The 18800-nt window shown below is 47.4% G+C and overlaps 7 protein-coding genes across 8 annotated transcripts; 3 read left to right on the top strand and 4 right to left on the bottom strand.

Annotated features, from left to right (window-relative positions):
• The first annotated feature begins 87 nt into the window (after positions 1-87).
• On the top strand, positions 88-3597 carry SPPG_01924. 2 transcript variants are annotated; one of them, XM_016750233.1, is made up of 12 exons: positions 88-412; positions 472-590; positions 655-1124; positions 1184-1349; positions 1403-1535; positions 1595-1765; positions 1832-1966; positions 2026-2350; positions 2405-2475; positions 2536-2838; positions 2905-2935; positions 3013-3597. In XM_016750233.1, exons 3-12 carry the CDS (start codon positions 728-730, stop codon positions 3486-3488), a joined length of 2208 nt encoding a protein of 735 aa, XP_016610883.1. In that variant the 5' UTR covers positions 88-412; positions 472-590; positions 655-727; the 3' UTR covers positions 3489-3597. The 2 variants fall into 2 exon arrangements, with proteins under 2 accessions (XP_016610883.1, XP_016610884.1); XM_016750234.1 differs by having other exon boundaries at positions 3010-3597.
• Positions 3439-4967, bottom strand: SPPG_01923 (uncharacterized protein). The gene is made up of 2 exons (XM_016750232.1): positions 3903-4967; positions 3439-3819 (listed from the first exon to the last, which is right to left on the bottom strand). Exon 1 carries the CDS (start codon positions 4842-4844, stop codon positions 3936-3938), a length of 909 nt encoding a protein of 302 aa, XP_016610882.1. The 5' UTR covers positions 4845-4967; the 3' UTR covers positions 3439-3819; positions 3903-3935.
• Positions 4968-5119: 152 nt separating this feature from the next.
• SPPG_01922 (uncharacterized protein) lies at positions 5120-5918 on the top strand (the record flags this gene model as incomplete). Its single annotated transcript, XM_016750231.1, has 2 exons — positions 5120-5795; positions 5866-5918. The coding sequence occupies 2 exons, from the start codon at positions 5120-5122 to the stop codon at positions 5916-5918; spliced, it is 729 nt and encodes a 242-aa protein (XP_016610881.1).
• Positions 5919-5925: 7 nt separating this feature from the next.
• On the bottom strand, positions 5926-8379 carry SPPG_01921 (ATP synthase subunit alpha, mitochondrial). Its single transcript, XM_016750230.1, has 9 exons — positions 8288-8379; positions 8140-8185; positions 7906-8075; positions 7674-7847; positions 7303-7618; positions 7029-7242; positions 6777-6970; positions 6458-6721; positions 5926-6399 (listed from the first exon to the last, which is right to left on the bottom strand). Exons 1-9 carry the CDS (start codon positions 8330-8332, stop codon positions 6212-6214), a joined length of 1611 nt encoding a protein of 536 aa, XP_016610880.1. The 5' UTR covers positions 8333-8379; the 3' UTR covers positions 5926-6211.
• A 164-nt stretch (positions 8380-8543) lies between these two features.
• Positions 8544-10785, top strand: SPPG_01920 (isocitrate lyase). Its single transcript, XM_016750229.1, has 5 exons — positions 8544-8729; positions 8801-9045; positions 9119-10129; positions 10194-10353; positions 10413-10785. Exons 1-5 carry the CDS (start codon positions 8606-8608, stop codon positions 10490-10492), a joined length of 1620 nt encoding a protein of 539 aa, XP_016610879.1. The 5' UTR covers positions 8544-8605; the 3' UTR covers positions 10493-10785.
• A 1043-nt stretch (positions 10786-11828) lies between these two features.
• Positions 11829-15189, bottom strand: SPPG_01919 (uncharacterized protein; the record flags this gene model as incomplete). The annotated part of the gene is made up of 16 exons (XM_016750228.1): positions 11829-11923; positions 11991-12249; positions 12315-12425; positions 12633-12776; positions 12822-12972; positions 13044-13143; positions 13209-13728; positions 13805-13897; positions 13964-14038; positions 14102-14228; positions 14285-14420; positions 14484-14546; positions 14621-14698; positions 14775-14894; positions 14955-14976; positions 15037-15189. 16 exons carry the CDS (start codon positions 15187-15189, stop codon positions 11829-11831), a joined length of 2247 nt encoding a protein of 748 aa, XP_016610878.1.
• A 1022-nt stretch (positions 15190-16211) lies between these two features.
• SPPG_01918 (uncharacterized protein) lies at positions 16212-18098 on the bottom strand. Its single transcript, XM_016750227.1, has 6 exons — positions 17819-18098; positions 17618-17757; positions 17360-17554; positions 16892-17291; positions 16647-16819; positions 16212-16560 (listed from the first exon to the last, which is right to left on the bottom strand). Exons 1-6 carry the CDS (start codon positions 17973-17975, stop codon positions 16465-16467), a joined length of 1161 nt encoding a protein of 386 aa, XP_016610877.1. The 5' UTR covers positions 17976-18098; the 3' UTR covers positions 16212-16464.
• Positions 18099-18800: the final 702 nt, after the last annotated feature.

Below are 18800 nucleotides of genomic sequence, written 5' to 3'. Positions count from 1 at the left end.
ACAGTTGTAGTCACACTGCTCGATGATCATGATACGTATCAGATATAAGCAGCTCGCATGCGAAAGGCTTGAAAGTACTCATTCGTAAGGTGTGTCATCTAGCATCGTGATCGAATCGAGACAAACGGGGGTGCAATCGACTAAAGCGGCACCTGGGGCAGCCATGGTGCAAGCTCTCTGCACTTCTTGCGTAATGTCGACGCCCCTTGACACTGGGATTTCTACGGCCCCTGTACGTGCGTTTTGCTACTTTTTCTTGCATTCCAAAAACATGCTTGCATGTGGTGGGTAAACAGGTATGGAAGCCATTACTACCCGTTCCTCTGGAAGAATTTGAACACCACACTGGGAATAGCAAACCTTAAAAAAAGGATACCTGTTACGACATCCGCTTTTCGCAAGAGGTTAAGAGGTTAGATTGGTAAAAACATTCATCGGCGTCCCGAGGTTGTTGATACGTGTGCAATCCAGCGTGCTAGTTCCCTTCAAGGAAGGTCCGGTCTGCAGTCCAAAGTACACGCCACTTACGTATCATAGAACCCGTAGTAACTTAGCGCCCAGTTAGCGTCATTTGCTTTCTCCACTTTAAGGCAAGTGCACCAATATAATTAGTTGTGTCGACTGGGAGACAACACTAACGTTTTCTACCAACAGACACGGAACGTTTGACGTTCAGAAGCCAACTGTTGAGCTAGTCTCTGGGGAAAATTCGACAGGAAACTCATTCATGCACCACTCGGCTGTTTCTCGTAGCAAATCAGCGACACCTACACCCCGCACTCGTTCATGTAGTCCTATGCTAACTATCGTGAACGATCTGCGTACACTACCCAGTTCTGTGCGTCGCCATAATTCCTTCCATAAATCTCCGGACGACACGATACGAACTCGTCGGCAGATGCCATCTGTCACTATGAATCGCTCCCATAGCGCCACCACGACACGAACTGCTACTCCTGAGCAGGCGGAAAACGTTTATCCGCATTTCGATTCATCACCCCAGGAGGGTTGGAGGATGGAACGCCAATCGCCCATAACGGTAGATTTAGAGCACACATCTGTTTTGGATGACGTAAAGGACGAGTGTCCAATCAGCTCTTCCCCGTGCGAACAACATCTATCTGGTACGTGTAAGAAATATGAATATGTCAATATGATTCTACTCAATGCACACCCTGTCTAGCTGCGAGTGCACAACAGGATGTTCCAAACAATCGTATCACCGAAGCATCGGGAGACGATGGAGGCATCTTACCACTTTCAAGACTGGATGCAGATGTTCGCACTGCAGAGCTCAGAGTGCGATATCCGAATAAAGGACTTCCGCAGGCGTGTCTCTTTGTGGCCAGGTAATTCCTTACGGTTTGGTCACTTGCGTAGTAGGTTGATGTCCTATGCCTAGTCTCTCGTCATCGAGAACGGATGAACAACTTCATGAAAGCGTTACCAACCACTTCGAAAGATGGGGAAAACTAATGAATGTTAAGGTTCTTAAAGACTGGCTGGCTAGGCCATACGCTTTCGTTCAATTCGAGGTGATTGTCCAACCTCATTCGCTTTACCGGGACACAATTCTAAAGCGCTAATGATGCAGAGCGTGGAAGACTCTAAGCATGCACTCGTGGAGGCACATAATACAGTCATTGATGGGCGACACATACGCGTTGAACAGGCCCGTGTAAATCGCACTCTTTTCATTGCCAAGTTCAACAAATCCGTTGCCGAGTATGTCCAAGATGCGAACGATGTGAAAGCGGTGACTAGTGTGAGTACAGACGGCTACTCAGGTTTCCATTTAGGACAGGTGGTTGTAAGCGTTCTTCTTCCCTAGCAATTACGTCAAATTCTGGAACGGTATGGACCAGTCGAAGACTTGACCATTCTTCAGAACTATCAAACTGGTCGTAGTAAAGGGTGCGGCTTCGTCAAATTCTGTTTTCGAGAAGATGCAATTAGAGCGTACTTGGTTGGCATTGGCATTGTACTTTCTCGTTCTGTCTCTTTGCCTTACCCGTTGCACAACAGGGGCTTCGCACGAACCTGAAATGGGTGGCCGAATGGTCAGACAACTATTGTGTCTTGCCCCCCTCGCAGTTTAGCGGTTATTCGTTTTCTCATGACCAGCTCTGCTCACCTTCCGGATCTGATATCCGTCCACAACATTCTCTGCATCATCATCTACACAGGGCGGCCAATCTTGATCGGGGCAATGTCGACATTGACAGATTGAGCATATTCGTAGGCCAGCTCAACCAAGCGGTGATTACTCGCGAATTGTTGGAAGAAAAATTTGGCCAATACGGGCCAATTCAATCACTGCAGCTTATTAACCGATATCCGACGGGACCAAGTAGGTTGTCAATCAAACGGCAAACTTAGTTCAAATGCTGACCACTATCGGCAGATTCTCGTCCAGCTTTTGCATTTATCAAGTTTTTGGACGAAGCTACGCCTGAACATGCGATTCAAGAAGAAGTAGGTAACTGCAACCGCGAATTCTGACCCCCATGGATACTGACTGAAGGAAAAACCTAGAACGGAAAGTTGTGGCTCGATAGGACTATACGTGTCCAGTTTCGTGAAACAGGCGAGTTCCGTGTCCAAAGACCACCAGCTGTGCCTTACAGTCCAAGTGTGATACCCTATGCCGCTTTATCATCCTCCTTGCGTGGTCCTGGCGGTTTTGCAGGGCCTGTTGGCTTCGCAAGCACAGCTACATTTGCTCGGACTCCGCCATCTACGGGAGTGACGCGAAGCGCTACCTTTCTGTCGCCCCGACGACATGCGTTCCCGGCCGCCCTACAACTTGGCGGGAACAGGGGAAGAATCGGCTTCGTGGTATGCTAATGGAGAAAATTTTGAGTCGTTGCAATTTCAAGCTAATGCATTCTTTTATGCAATAAGACGGAGAACAGTCCCGGGCATCTAGCTGGAGGTAAATTACTGTTGCATTTACTGGTGGATACCCGGCTCTGGCTCGTCCGAATTTTCATTAATACTCGTTGACAGCAGACCAAGCCTCTAGGTTCATTCCGCCGGACACCCTTATGTACGCGAACCCCGTTCCTTTCCTCTCAAATCCGTACGCTGTGTACCCTTCTCCCCCTGTCTACGATGCTTCAACACATTTGCCTCAACCCCCTCCGCTCGGAACTCTCACCCCTCCGGGTGATGCCACTCTTCCGATGGCTTCAGCCGGTCTTTACCTTGGACCCCACCATATCGTGCAAGTAGGAACGCCGTATGTCAGTGCTCGCGGTGCATCTTTCCGACCTCAAGGACAAATTACGTGGTCCAATGAAAGGGAAACCTGGAAGACCCACCTCACTCCACCTCCCCAATCCGCCGTAGGGCTATCGGTATTGCAGAATGCTGGCTGCGCCAATACGGTTGATCCAACCATGGTCAGTGGCCCTTGTCTGACAGGCAGTATAACCGAAGATCAAGGATGGGAAGAAACCAACCCTCTATGGGCGGCAGATGTTTAAGAGTCTCAAAATAACCTGGGCAGGATGGCAATGCGAGCAATTGCTGTGTAAACAATATTTGCAATGAGTTTTTTCATAAACTAAACATGACATGGTTTGCACCTTGGCATTTACGATAAGGTTTACAAATCGCTTGCACGGATCAGTGTATCTTCTCCTGCTTCCACCATTCCTCCCGTGCTCACAAACAATGTACATTTGGCTTCACCATGGCTCCCAGTAAATCGGGCAGAAAACTACAGAAACCTAGCAGTATCTTTCTGTGGGCAATCTCTCAGAAAATATTTGCTGTGCTTCGCTGCTCAAGAAGGGTGACCGCTTGTGCCCCTCTCTGAATAGACGATATGAGTGCCACTGTCTCGGCGTTATTTCAGCCAGCAAGAGCGCATGAAGCCCGTGTATATGCATACTCACCAGTGGGCCGATGAGGACGTTACCTCCATCATTCTACGTCTCGAAAGGGACTGTAGCTTGCAGCTGAGAGGGGTGGTAAGCATAAACACATTGATGGGATGGCAGTATCGGATGGATGAAGTCTGCCGACAATGAGCTCGTGTTCTCTTCCACGCTATCTTCATTTGAGTGAGCACGACTTGCTCTTAAATTTTGATGTCCAGCGGGTCGGTCTTTAAACTCTTGGCATGAAATTGACTTCTTTGGCCGCTTCGGTTTGTGTTTTCTTGGAGCAAATCTGTAGCCAGGGTGCTTCAATTGATGTATTCGCTTCTCTTCTTCACTGCGCTGACGATACACGGATTTGACCGACTCCGGCTCGTTGGCCCACATCTGGCCTACCAATTTGGAAATTTCGTTATTTGGTATTCCGTGATTTCTAGCCAGAATGTACGTATGCTTTTCACGCCGATATATGATGAAGGGGTTCAGTGGCCGGGGGGTGCGCCACCTCTTGTTCAGTGCCTCTGGTTTGTGTGATGGTCCGGCCCTAGGTTTACTCTTGGTTCTGTTGACACCTGAGCTGTTCCCGAGCTCTAATGAAAGCTGCGGTTTTGGATGGTTGCTTGCATTGTCACCAGGTCCACCTCCACCTGAATCAATTTGGTTCGTCATACTGTTAAGGCTAATATCAACTGGCGCTACTATAGAGGCAAAGGCTTCCATCTGACTCTTTGACGACTTGAGAGGAGTTTCCGTCAAAATTGTCTGAGGCACAACTGGTCCAGCTGCGTAGACATCCTTTACGCAGCTAAAGAAGGGGGAAGGAAAATGCTCTACCATCAGTGGAAGATATTCTTGCGGAACCAAAACGTACGATCCAGGAAAAGATGCACGTTCAGGAACCGAAGCGAACGAAGCTAACGCCGGAGGGGACGCAAACTGTAGCGGAGTTTCACTCATGCCCGTAACTGTGAACGACTTTCTGATGGTCAGCAGGCACGCATGCGCCGCACTGTGGGTTCACTCTGTGGCGAGATAGGACTCGGTCTCCAGTACCTCAAAAAATGGAGTGGTTGATCTAGGACATCCTCTGAGCGCGCAGGAAGATGCGTATCATGTAATCACGACAGGGACATGTGGCACACGGGGCACGTGCTGGTACCACACACGCCAAACGTAGCTGGGACTTCCTACGGTCCCTGTCAAACTTCACTTTCTGCCAAAAATTGCCCTTCATGGAGATCGTCGAAGCAGAGGAGCATCCACTCTTTCCTGTAGCGGACCGCCTTTTGACATTGCGAGATACTGCTATAAATTCCTTAACGCCGGATGACATTCCCGAACGTCTTGACCTGGTCACTAACCTCCTGAAAGCAAATAAGAGGCATATCGACCGCTCGCGGCGCTCGCGCGACAGCCTGGATCACTTTATCTTGTCTGTAATTGCAGTGGCATCTAGACAACAAATTGCGTTGTATCGTTCGATAGCCCAAAATGATAATGATTTCGAGCGCACGCTCGATCGTTTGTGCGACGAAATGGACACCTTTTTCGTTAATTCTGACCTGAAGCGAAAGCGCACGTCACCTCTTTCGCGCCGTTCCAAGTCGGTGGAAAGCAGCTCCCTCACAGAATTTCATGATACAGAGGGATTACCCGTCAAAGGACTTGGAACTCAGGAAGAACCAGAAGCACGTGGACGCCAAATGGAAGGATCGTCTGGTCAACAGCGGTCGGTCAGCGAGAGCGGTCGACCGAAACGTCCCAACCATCCTCCGTGGAAAACCCAAATACTATTTCAGTGGTATTATCAGCATCGCGCTAACCCTTACCCAAGTGAGGCCGAGAAAGAAGAGTTATGCAACGAGACCGAATTAAACGCAAAACAGCTTAATGATTGGTTCATTAATGGTATGGATGCTGCCCTTCCTCTTAGCTTGCACTGTATCGATCATAAAACTAATCTCCATGAACTTCATAGCGCGACGACGGTACCGCATTCCCAGACAAGGCACAATGGATGCCACTTCATAGTAGCTTAGCCTGCAGTTGCAATAATTGTTCCAAGTGGTACTCTTTGCAGGGCATTCACTGCAGTATTACAATGACTCTGTAGTTTTGACTTGTGCGCTGGAAACTGCACACTTTTCTGGTAGAAAATGCATATAATTGAAAGTCTACAGGAAAGAGGTCGCTTTGGTGCAGCCGATCTCGAACGCATATGCAGGTATATTCTGCCGAGATCCAAACCTTCTCAACAAAATGATATGTTCCGGGTAAATATGTATCATGGACATCTATAAAGGGATGCCCACAGAGGAAGCATATCACGCGAAATCCTTGGCGAAAGATCCCAACACTTCTTTGATCTTTTTGTCCGTCTCAGGACTAATAGCGTTCTCCTTCTTAATAGCCTCGAAGATTTCAGGGGCATTGGCTTGCACGTACGGGATAACTGCAGCTTCGAACTGCGTGACTTTGTTTACGGGGATCTTGTCCAGGAACCCATTTACACCTGCAGTAATTGTTAAAAGACATGCATCGACTACAAAAGGAAGAACAGAGATACGAACCGGCGTAAATGATGACCACCATGTGCTCAACGGAAAGAGGGCTATACTGTTTTTGCTTCAAAAGCTCCGTAAGCCGAGCACCACGGTTGAGTAAGAACTGAGTTGACGCGTCAAGGTCGGATCCGAACTGGGCAAAGGCAGCCACTTCACGGTATTGTGCGAGGAAAAGCTTCAAAGAACCCGCAACTTGTTTCATAGCCTTCACTTGGGCAGCGGACCCGACGCGGGAGACGGACAAACCGACGTTAATGGCAGGACGAACACCTATGCGAAGGACTCAGCGACCTGCTGACGTCATTAAGGAATAACTAGTACTAACCTTTGAAAAAAAGTTCCGCTTCCAAGAAGATCTGACCATCGGTGATTGAAATGACATTGGTGGGGATATATGCTGACACATCACCACCTTGAGTTTCAATGACCGGAAGGGCTGTCATCGAACCACCGCCAAACGTCTTGTTCATTTTCGCCGCACGTTCCAAAAGACGAGAGTGCAAATAGAAAACATCACCGCTGAGTGATAATCGAATTAGTAAGATGTCGAAAGACTTCCGTCCATCGCATTACGTACGGGTAAGCCTCACGACCCGGAGGACGGCGGAGTAAGAGAGACATCTGGCGATAGGCCACAGCTTGCTTCGAAAGGTCATCATATATGATAAGCGAATGCTTGCCGTTATCCCGGAAATATTCTCCCATCGCGGCACCGGAGTAAGGGGCCAAAAATTGTAATGGCGCCGCATCAGATGCTGTCGCAGCCACAACAATCGAGTACTTCAACGCATCTGCGGGCGGATCAATGCTGTGCCCAATCGCGATATGCGCAAACGTATATTACAGCTTACCGTTCTCCTCAAGCGTTTGTACAAACTGAGCAACAGTAGAGCGTTTCTGGCCCACCGCCACGTAGACGCAATACAGCTTCTTTGTTTCATCACTACCGCTATTCCAGCGTTTCTGGTTGAGGATTGTGTCCAAGGCAACGGCGGTTTTGCCGGTCTGACGATCTCCAATGATGAGCTCTCGCTGACCACGCCCAATTGGTACCATGGAGTCGATACATTTGATGCCCGTCTGCATGGGTTCTTTCACAGATTGACGGGGAATAATACCGGGAGCTTTGACCTGGACACGTTGGCGCTTCACATCCGTCAGAGGTCCCTGGGGCCAGAACAGTGTTAATTGAAAGTTCTTCCGGCCGATCCATCTACCGTACCTTTCCGTCGATGGGATTTCCAAGGGCATCAACAACACGCCCAAGTAGCCCAAGGCCCACGGGAACGTCAACGATAGCACCCGTACGCTTCACAATATCACCTTCCTTGATGAGACGATCGTTTCCAAAAACGACGACACCAACGTTGTCCGGTTCCAAGTTGAGTGCTTGTCCCTGTGGAATATATGACGACTCAGCACATGCTGTTGGCCAAGGAACCTATGGAATATACCTTTAATCCAGAAGAGAATTCCACCATCTCTTCAGCCTGCACATTCTTCAAGCCGTAAACACGTGCAATACCATCTCCAATGGATAGAACGCGTCCAGTTTCCTGAACGTCAATCTGAGAGCTGGCTCCCAAAATGCGATCCTCCAAGATGGATGAAACCTCGGAGGTACCTGGTCATGAGAAGCGACCCACATGAATGGCCTTCGAAAGGAGAATTCTACAAATGAAACTTACCGGGTTTCGCAGCGCGACTGAATGTGCAAGAACTGAAAGTCCTTGCCTGGATAGCGAGAATATCAAGTAAGAACAGTGTCGAGGACTCACGCGGAGGATACGATATTGACGGCGTTTCCTCCTAGCCACCTTTGGCATATACACTTACAGCTGATGCGCGAACAAATGTCAATTGCGAGGCGGTCTTCAACATGATTGGGATGAGATGCACTTGTGAATCGCAAGTGAATTGGAGCTGGCGATAGAGGTGCATAGAAAAATGGGGAGGCGCGAGTGGCGCAGTTCCGGATCCAATCTGAAAACTCCGGTTCCGCCCGTTTCCGGCCGGTTCCGGCCGAGTCCGCCATCTGAACACGTGAACAAGATCGATTTAAGATTTGATTTAAAAGCAACGCAGTCAACACTTTCCCTTCAAAAGTAAACACAGCATCCACCCATCCTCTTTGCAATTTCCACACGAAGCATCATGTCGTCCTCCGCCTTTCTCGCCGAGGAACAGCGCCTCTTTGAACAGGAAGTGAAGGACATCAAATCTTGGTGGCAATCAGACCGCTTCCGGCTGATCCGTCGTCCTTACACTGCTGAAGATGGTAAGTGTGGTTACCATTGTTTTTCTGAGGTGCCTGCATCGGCCGTGAGACCAACTATGACTCGTTCACAGTGGCGAAGAAGAGGGGAACTCTAAAGCAACAGTTTGCTTCTGATATTCAGGCAAAAAAACTGTGGAAGCTCCTTCAAGAACACAAAGCCAACAAGACTGCGTCTTTTACCTATGGTGCTTTGGATCCTGTGCAAGTTGCACAGATGGCAAAATACCTTGACACGATTTACGTCTCTGGGTGGCAATGCTCCTCCACGGCCTCTACCTCTAATGAGCCAGGACCTGATTTGGCAGACTACCCAATGGTACGAACACATTCATTCCACCTTACAATGTGTTGTTAAGACTTTAAATCTGATGTCTCCCTCTCGTCTTTAGGATACCGTACCGAACAAGGTTGAGCATTTGTTTTTTGCTCAGCTGTTCCATGACCGCAAACAACGGGAGGACCGCCTCTCCCTCCCCCTTTCGGAACGTTCCAAGTCGAAGCACATTGACTTCTTGCGACCTATCATTGCAGATGCAGACACGGGACACGGTGGTATCACTGCGAACATGAAGTTGGCTAAGATGTTTGTGGAGCGAGGTGCTGCCGGTATTCATCTGGAGGACCAAGCTGCTGGGACAAAGAAATGCGGTCACATGGCGGGCAAAGTCTTAGTTCCCATCTCTGAGCACATTAACCGTCTGGTGGCTGTCCGACTACAGTTTGATATCATGGGAGTAGAAAATATTGTTGTTGCACGTACCGACGCTGAAGCTGCAACTCTCATCACATCCAACATTGATCGTCGTGATCACGCTTTTATTCTTGGGAGCACAAACCCCAATCTTTCGCCACTCGTGGACGTAATGAATGCCGCCGAAAGTAGTGGCAAAACTGGAGAGGCGCTTCAGGCCGTTGAAGATCAGTGGATGGCCGACGCCAACGTCAAGCTTTACTCTGAAGCCGTGGTGGATGCACTAAAGGCTGCTGGCAAGGATGGGCGCATTTCTGATTTCCTGAGTAAGGTTGGAAAGCTTTCGAATGCTGAGGCGCGTGCTTTGGCGAAATCCTACGGCGTTGATCCGTTCTGGTGCTGGAATGCTCCTCGTGTGCGCGAAGGATACTTCAGATACCAAGGTGGCACACCTGCGTGTATCAACAGGGGTATCGCTTACGCACCGTACGCCGATCTGATTTGGATGGAGACCAAGAAACCTATCTATTCTCAAGCTGAAGAGTTCGCTAATGGGGTTCGCAAGGTGCATCCGGAGCAGATGCTTGCCTACAATCTCTCCCCCTCGTTCAACTGGGATGCAGCCGGAATGTCTGACGCTCAAATCTCGAGCTTTATTGGTGATATTGCCAAGTTGGGCTTCGCGTGGCAATTCATCACCTTGGCTGGGGTAAGATGCTCCCATAATATTTCCGTAGTGCCCCCCATACATATGCTGACTTTGTTTTCTCCAGTTCCACTCTGATGCTTTGATTACTGACCTCTTCGCTCGCGACTATTCAAAGCGTGGTATGCTTGCGTATGTCGAAGGTATCCAGCGTCAGGAGCGCCTCAATTCGGTGGAAACTCTTTCACATCAAAAGTGGTCTGGTGCTGAATATTACGATAATTTGAGTGAGTGCTGTTCTATGTACTGGTAATTTGTGTTGGATGCTAACAGTGTGGTATTCTAGTTAAAACGGTTTCTGGGGGTGTTACCGCAACGGCTGCAATGGGTAAAGGTGTAACAGAGTCCCAGTTTGGCTCCCACTAGGGCCTTTGCATGTTGGAAGAGGGATAGGTTTTCTTTGAATGTCGGCAGTATGGTTCATAAATACATTTTATAGGTATTGGGAAACGAGTCATACCGGTAGCATATGGGGAGCTGTCCCTGTCTTACGAGTTGGCTTGGCCCTGTATACATCCCAGCCTGCTACGTGGTCATCAAGATGTCAAAAAACCAGGCATTACATGTTTGTATCAACTACTCAAACGACAAAGTAATCAATTGAAATAACGAATACATAATGAGCATTGCACTGAGAATGGTATACATGCATCCACGGTCAGATTGTATCATGAACCGTTTATGTATCTCTACTAGGATCATTGGTGCTTGAGTTCTCGATTAGGGTGACCCGGCCACCCAGGTGGTACGGTGAGGCCCCTGCGCGCGGGATGTGGTACCGTCGTCGCGCTATGAAGTTATGGAGGTTAAATCCATAATCGAAATAATGCAAGCCAAGGGGAAGGGCATCATCCATTCCATTAATGAACCAATCATTAAGCTGTTTTGCGTTTAATCCGGTCTCGTTGCATAACTCTTCTTTCTTGGCCTCACTTGGGTAAGGATTAGCGCGATGCTGATAATACCACTGAAAGAGATCCACATAGGAAGGGGAGGAGGACGTCCTCGCCTAGCACTGGGCTGTTCTTGCTGACCGATTGCTGCTGGCTGGACCGGCACCTCAGAGCTCTCCTCCGTGGATACAACATTCCCGTTCTCCTCAGTATTACAGTTGGACATGTGTTATATGAAGCGTACTTGGTAAGTGTGCGAAATGGTCCGGAGCCTTGGTATACGACAAAGTTCAGGAACCTTGATTTGGGAGCACTGAGGAGGAAAACGGTCAGCAAATGCAGTGACTGACATAATCAACCAACCGCATATTAGGGTATTCCGTAAGATAACTGGTATTGATGTTTTTACCACAGTGGTTTGATTTATACATATTTTATTGGTATACCAAATACCAGCCTCTTATTGCTATAGTTTCCCAATTGTCGCCGCTTAGCGTTACAGATGAATTCATTACAACATCTTAGGATGCTTGACGACAGAGGCCTGGAAAGAACGGTGTTTGATTTCAAGGAAGAGAAGATTCAATGACTTAGTTCTTTTGTCTGCTCATCCTCAATCTCAAATTCCTGTCTCCAAGGCTATGTCTCTTCGATCCAATTGAGCGTGCTTCAATTGTACATTGGCTCAATATTATAGATCCAGCACTGATATTCAGAAGAGTGCATCTCGATTTTTGGGTGTCCATTGCAGGAAGAATGGAGGACATGTACAGCACGGATCTACTCATTGTCGGTCCCCTTCCTCACCGTTATGAAAAGGACAATTGTTCCGTAGACTGCACCGTGAGTATGAAGGTACCAATCTGGCCAGGTTGGAAAGTAGACGGCACTACAGTGTATACTCCTGCTGGAATGAAAACGATCGTTTCACTTTCAGGCTTAATACCGACAACCTGGCGCCTATAGCGAACCTTGGATGTCGTTTCCCTTCACATAACAGAAGCCGTTCCGATAATCCCCGCTGTTCAAGGCGATAGTTTCTTTGGTTACCGTGATAAGGGGTACGTCGTCCCTGATCAGTTTCACGTTGACAGGGTATTCTTTCGGTGCTTCTAAGGTGATGAAAATTCGAGTTTCTTTTAGAGCAACCAACTTATACCGCGGATTTAGTTGAAAAGTCGGGTGGTTCAATGATCCCCCCGCCGTTGTGGATGTCCAATGACCAACAACCTACGCAAGAGAGCACATAGTGAGATAACAGCAACTCTAAAGAGGGAAAACATCGATCAAGATACCTGAGTAGAATATGGATAGGTGTCTTGAATCTCTTGAATACGAAATGGTGACATCGCGTATACTGTGAGTGTGTATTGGAGCGTTCGGGATGACTTCTCGTGTTGAGAGAGCTAGTGAAGACCGGCATTCAACGGAAACGTTTGGACACGCTGTACGGGATGCTGCCCACCACAATGGTATACTTTGCTATCCCCAATACAAGAGAAATGATTATTGGGTACATTCTGGGCATATGCTATCAAAGATAAAACTAACCAGATCCTTTCGGTGATTTGAATCGAACCTGATACCCCGGAGGCAGTCAGCTGTCAGTTAACGGTGACATTCAATATCACGGCATATCGTACCAGTACATGCGGACTGTTTACGTAGACTCCTCGCAGCATAGGCTCACCGGAGTAGAACACTCTCTCGCCGCCGGAGTCACCATACAAATGGAGTGTAATATAATCGCTATTCTCCTCCTGATTTGAGGTCACCATATAACCAAAGCGTAAACAGCATACCATCATGGTACCTACAGTAACAGTGATGTGCTTGGTAAGCAAAATCCACACAGCGGTTGAATTTTCGTTTGAAACATCAACTTGTAGAGAGAACTGCGGATTACTGCCGAAATTAAATATATCCTTCCGAGGGCCGCTAACTGGCCAAGCCCTTCAAGTGCAGGTGAATTATTTTGGATAGACATGACAGCGCAGCTTGTTGAAACGGCCTGCTGTACTTACGCGTGTAACGTAAAACGATGCTCCCACATATGCGGATTCCAGTTTATATGGATAGTATCAAACCAGTCGCATATGCTTTGAAAGTCGATCCAAAAGATTCCTATCGAGCGAACGCGTCCATATATTTTGCAATCAAGAGAGTGATCATCGTCATACTTTAGTTACCATCTGTTTTCTCGTCAACTTCTAAACCACTTGCTGCCAGAGCTTGCGCAATTTTCTGCCTTAAATAAGGATCCTGGGTAAATATTTTGCTTTCTCTTTGCATCGACCGCCATGGGTTCTTGATTTGCAATAAGTTGTACGGTGTATCCCCAACTTGCACAATTCGCACATCAAGAACGGCATAAGCATGGCCAGCTATCAAACCGAATTGCTCAATATTGTTCTCGCGAAGCGAGCTAGTAGCAACGGTTATCAGGGCATGGCCAGCTTGATACCCGTCTTGCAGCCTTCGAAAGATGCTCATTGAGGGTAATGACCCATCCTTGATGAAGATATGTTCCGGAATCCAACCTGTAAGCGCATGTAAGTCTATTCCTGAGTTGGATCCTGGGAAGCCGTAGCCCCCTTGCAATTTGAGGTAGGCTTTTTCAACGATACTAGGCCATATTTCCCGATTGAGAGAGAAGGTGCAAAGTAATCGTCCATCTTTCCCGACTGGCAAATAGTCATCCACAACAACCTATAGAATTAGTCCAGCATTAAGAGCGGTACAATTAGAAGGAATACAGGGTGACTTAACGTTCCTTCCTGGGAACGCCATTCCAAGTTAGTTTCACCATATATTTCCCGCTCGGATTGTACACAGGCTGACCAGATTTGTTTCGCGGATAGATACGGCTTGTAATTAGCTAGCGAGCACGCTCATGAGTAATTATAATTTAAGTCAATGAAACCGAATAAGAAGGCAGTGCAACCTGCTTTTTAAACTTGCGCTCGTATTCCGAGCTGACGCAGAGTGATGCAACGAATGAGCAGTCCGTAACAAGATCCTTTCAACAAAACAACTAGGATATTAGGAGGATCATCCCAAGTAATTGATAGCGCGCACATACCTGTACAATAGCACCAGCGCACATGGACCGGACCATTCTATGTTCTGAGAATATTTCGCTCACCCTTTTCCATTCTGCAAACGCAGCCCTTTGCATCATAGAGAGGACTAGTGGACCTTGAGGGTCTCTACGGATACAGGCTTCAACGAGGGTATGTCATAGAGTAACGAGAAATGAGCTTACTTGAAGGGTACATCAAAGGAAAACCGTTCTTTATCATCCATTGCAATCCATGGCAGATATAATCGTCCATTGATGATGGAGGATCTCTTTAGAACTTCAATCTCGGATGGCGCTAAATGTCCTTGGGGAGACGCAACTGAACCCTGCGCTATGAATTTCCATTGACAGCTATATCAAGAGAAGCGAATGTGTAGCATACTTTGAGAGCCTGACAAATCTGATCGCTCTCTATTGGTAATGTCGTCTTTCTCCTGGCTACCGGCTTAAATGGAGGATGCTTTACTTCCCATTTCCCAGTATCGTAGAACAGTCAAACTATTGTGGCCATTACTCAACCTTTTTCGATTTCTAAAGGAATCTGGGCAGCATCTGCCTCAAAGCGGTTGTCTGTATCGCAAGTGACCTGTTCAATGCCTACAGCCATACTTGCAGGTTACAAGATGACATTGCGATGACTCTAGTCGTATGTGCCAACAACATCAGCGCGTACCGTCCGTTTGCAACTCATCCACTCTTGAAACACGAACCAAACGACTCAGCTCTTCTGCCCTTTGCGAATATTCGTCCCATTTCAGATGAAGTAATGCTATCTTTTTCGGATCTCTTTCGTCTATTACAGACACTCGTCAATTCCAAGAGATTTTGACATGTGACGTTAGGGTAAACTTACGCTGGAGCAGTTGTAAAACAGTCTACGACCGAGAACACCGAGTCACCCCTTGCCTATCTCACAAAAGCGAAGGTGCACATACATGCGCTGCGTCTTCATAGAGCCCCCATGCGGTAGTCCACTGCTTCGCATTGTCCTCTTGGACTGCGCGCTTTGCCACGGCAAAGCCATATTTATATAACTCTGGGAGCCCTGAAGGACCTTGCTGTTCAATTTGGCGGGAGGGCGTCGTCATGTAGAGGGTTCCCGACGTGCACTGACGTGGATGTCTTTCAAAGGTGAATCTCACAGCACAGAATTAACATAGATTGCCATTGTAGCGTACTGTGGATGTCGAGCAGCCCCGAGATTCAACGTTTATACAACTACCAAGTGGCCGCCATTTAGTGCTCTGATGAGCCAGTTTTATGGGCGGCACTGAATCCAAATCGAACCATTATCCCTGAATATCTTATCTTATAATGCTGTACATATAGAATAACTCGGCGTGACCTGAAAAACACATGACCGCGCACATGACCGCGCACATGACCGTCAGAGTCGGCAACCGAGTTGCCATATTCCTGAGCTTTTAACAACATTGGAAATCAACAAACACATAGGCTTGAATTATATAGGTATACTTGGCTGAGTGGGTGAGAGATGTGCTGCAACAAGCAATTTGATGTTCAATGCATTTATGTACTCGAATGCGTGAAGACTGAAATAGTGTAATATTTATGGAAGATATGGGTGCAATCAAAGCCTCTTTACGGGATAAATGCATAATATAGAATATAGAGAACTGCTTCCATAGGATATAAATAACAATAATAGTATCTTCTGTATTTTTCTGGCCTTCTGTCAAGTGCGTTGTGCGCACGCCTTTCCACTAGTGTATGTACATACATACAATAGAATAACTCGGCGTGACCTGAAAGACACCTGACTACGCACGTGACTGTGATGCATGTCAGCGTTGGCAACCGCAGTTTCCAACTTGGGTTTTTAACAAAGAAATCAACAAATGCAAAGAACAAAGCTTGAATTATATCTGGTATACTACCTGAGTGGGTGAGATGTGCTTGGAAAACGCAAAATATAGAACATAGAGAAGTGCTTCCATAGGATATAGATAACAATGCGATGTATCTTCTGCATTTTTCTGGTCTTTTTGTCAAGTGCGTTGTGCGCACGCCTTCCCACTAGTGTATGTACATACAGGAAGTGCAGGTTAGTACAGAGTATCACGTGATCCACGTGATAGTCTATCCATTCAATTCCGCGCCTCACATCCTTTGAGCATCATGTGATTCACGTGATACTCTGTACTGTACACTAATCTGCACTTGCTACTGGGTAGAGGTGTACAATTCATACAGGACCCTACCATTTGCCAAAGGGTTGAATCTTGCATTGGTTTTGAAAATACTTGGTTTGTGCAAAATCCAAGTTTTGGTACACCAGTGATTTATGTACATCCACTCTGGCGATATGCAAGCTTTCTACTTTGCAAACGCTTTGCAACAGTTCAATCAAACCGATCATGCGGCAGCTTGACATCATCGGGAACAAGAACACTGTCAATCATGTGGATAGCCCCATTCTCAGCAAGCCCATCAGCAAACTACACAAAAGAAAGCACCCAAAACAAAGAAAAAGAATCAATAACCGCTCCTTAACCAACCCACAATCACACATTTCAAACCTCACCTGAACTTTTGCCTCCCCTTTGTTGATTAGGAACATGTACCGACGAACATCGTGTTTACGGTCTCGGTCTTTACCAGAGCACGAGTCGGAATAGCTGTCACGGTCGCGGTCCTTGTGGTTCCGTTCTTTGGCTTCGACGAGGACGGTTTTGTCTTCGTAGAGGGTTTTGAGGCCTTTTAAGATGATGTGGGATCGTGCGTTCAGTGGTTGGAAAAGTTGAGAAGGGAGTTGGTTTGGATACTTACGCATTTCGCGCTTTTCCATCATGTCGGTCGTGTAAGCCAGGTCTCGGCCCATGTGGTACTGAATGATACGCTTGAGATCCTGAACTCCCTTGCATTCATGGTGACGTTCCATGCCATGCTGACGGTCCTGTCCAACACAGCTAAAGAGGTATCGGAGGTTCTCGAATCCAAGACGCTGCCAAGCTTCATTGCTAGGCGCAAAGATGGTGAGTCCCTTTTCATCTGCCATGTGTTTACCCATGTCGGTCCGTTCCGCGCCGGAGAGGAAGGTGGAGAATTCCGAGGGCATCATGTAGAGCATTTCGCGGGCGTCACGGGGAGGAATGAGAATACGGTCGATGGCGTGGATGCGTCCGTTTTCTGCTTCCATGTCTTTTTCGACAATCCGGGCACGCATGTTCTGTAAAGGTTTTTCATTCAATTCAAGCGTCATAGTGTGATGTGATGAGATGAGATGAAAAGTCTTACCAGCCAAACGTCCCCACGGAAGCGGAAAACGCGGATCCTCTGGTGCCGATCATTGAGTTTCTTGAGACGAAGGTCAGTGCGCAACAGCATGCCTCGATGCATTTCGTCACTGCGAATGTTCATGTCAGGGCAGATGTGGTAGCGGAGAATCTCGCCCATCTCGCGTTCATCATTGTTGCGCCTCCTGTCATCCTCCTAGCAGTGTCGAACCTTTATTACAAAAGATCTTGATGCGTCGCGAAAAAGGACAAAACTTACCATGTGCTTGAAAGCCTCATTGGTGGGAGCAAACACGGTAGCCTTTTTGTCCTTGTTCTCCAAATCATCACGAAGCCCGCGGTCCCGAGAAAGTGCGTCGACAAAGCGACTGAACCGTTTGTCTCCCCTAAGCCGATCAACTATTGACAAAACCTATCAGCAACCAAGACAATACAATATAAAAAACATGGACAAACATACTAAGAGACCCCTCCTGCCGGTCCTTGAGGGTATTAGTAAACAACTCAACACTCTCTTCATCAAGGTTGGAAATAAAGAGCGCTCCACTCAAGGGCGACGTTTTGACAGATGTGAACAAGCACGCCAAGAGGGCAAACAAGATGGCGAACCGATGCATGGTGAAGCGAAAACAAAAGAAATAGGAACTCAAAAACAAATGTGTAGGCAGAAAGTGGATGTACTTTTCTTTTGGAACACTGAATGTACCTACAGAGAGTAAAAAGAAAACCAAAACACTACGTATTTATATACCCCACAAAAAACAACCCCACCAACCCCACCCCACCCATCTCGTTCTCTCTTTTTTTTTTTTTTCATGCAAGGATGACACTTTTTGTGTCGTGTGTTTGGGCCACAGGGTATATCGTGTGGGGGCGAGGTGCGTGCAAAGTGGGGGGTTTTTCTCAGAGGGGCATGTCAGTGATGACAAGTGACAAGAGATTGACAAGTGGAATGGACAGGTATTGACAGCTTACTGGACAATTTGGTGTAGTGTGATTGAATGTTTTGTTGGGTTTTGATGATTGGGCTTGAAGATCGGCGTTGATGTGATGCATTTTTTGGTTTTTCTGGATCTAGGGTTCTGGATCTAGGGCTTGAACATGTCATCTTACTCACTTTGCGTTTTGTAATACAGTCAGTTGGGCGTTGTTTGTGTGTTGCCCAGGACTTGTGTTTTTGGAGGTGTCATATCCCTTCTTGTTGTTGATGAGCAACACACGTGCAGAAAGTGTAAGGATGGCAAGGGGAGTTTCCCTAAAAGATTGGCAGAGTTTTTTGTACTTTGGACTTAAAGAGTAGGATAAGGGTTGGAGGTGAGAAGCCAGCCTTACAGAACGCGTCCCACAGATGGCTAGCACGCCCTTTTGGTCGACGCGAACGCGACCGCGACCGCGCGAAATGCTCTGCAATAGCGAGCAGTCAACAACAGTGAGCAATCACA

This window comes from Spizellomyces punctatus (genome assembly GCF_000182565.1).
Source record: "Spizellomyces punctatus DAOM BR117 chromosome Unknown supercont1.3, whole genome shotgun sequence".
Lineage (NCBI taxonomy): Eukaryota > Fungi > Chytridiomycota > Chytridiomycetes > Spizellomycetales > Spizellomycetaceae > Spizellomyces > Spizellomyces punctatus.
This window is presented reverse-complemented; position numbering and strand designations above follow the sequence as displayed.

Coding starts and splice junctions, on each gene's coding strand:
- SPPG_01924 (XM_016750234.1), top strand. CDS start 728: ATGCACCACTCGGCTGTTTCTCGTAGCAAATCAGCGACACCTACACCC. Junction 1,967..2,025: donor ATGCAATTAGAGCGTACTTG/GTTGGCATTGGC, acceptor GTTGCACAACAG/GGGCTTCGCACGAACCTGAA. Junction 2,351..2,404: donor CCGATATCCGACGGGACCAA/GTAGGTTGTCAA, acceptor CACTATCGGCAG/ATTCTCGTCCAGCTTTTGCA.
- SPPG_01921 (XM_016750230.1), bottom strand. CDS start 8,332: ATGTTGAAGACCGCCTCGCAATTGACATTTGTTCGCGCATCAGCT. Junction 7,243..7,302: donor ACAAACGCTTGAGGAGAACG/GTAAGCTGTAAT, acceptor ATCCGCCCGCAG/ATGCGTTGAAGTACTCGATT. Junction 6,971..7,028: donor CCGGGTCGTGAGGCTTACCC/GTACGTAATGCG, acceptor ATTATCACTCAG/CGGTGATGTTTTCTATTTGC.
- SPPG_01918 (XM_016750227.1), bottom strand. CDS start 17,975: ATGCATCGGTTCGCCATCTTGTTTGCCCTCTTGGCGTGCTTGTTCACA. Junction 17,292..17,359: donor TCCGTGGGGACGTTTGGCTG/GTAAGACTTTTC, acceptor AAACCTTTACAG/AACATGCGTGCCCGGATTGT. Junction 16,820..16,891: donor GATGGAAAAGCGCGAAATGC/GTAAGTATCCAA, acceptor TCATCTTAAAAG/GCCTCAAAACCCTCTACGAA.
- SPPG_01920 (XM_016750229.1), top strand. CDS start 8,606: ATGTCGTCCTCCGCCTTTCTCGCCGAGGAACAGCGCCTCTTTGAACAG. Junction 8,730..8,800: donor TCCTTACACTGCTGAAGATG/GTAAGTGTGGTT, acceptor ACTCGTTCACAG/TGGCGAAGAAGAGGGGAACT. Junction 10,130..10,193: donor AATTCATCACCTTGGCTGGG/GTAAGATGCTCC, acceptor TGTTTTCTCCAG/TTCCACTCTGATGCTTTGAT.
- SPPG_01923 (XM_016750232.1), bottom strand. CDS start 4,844: ATGAGTGAAACTCCGCTACAGTTTGCGTCCCCTCCGGCGTTAGCTTCG.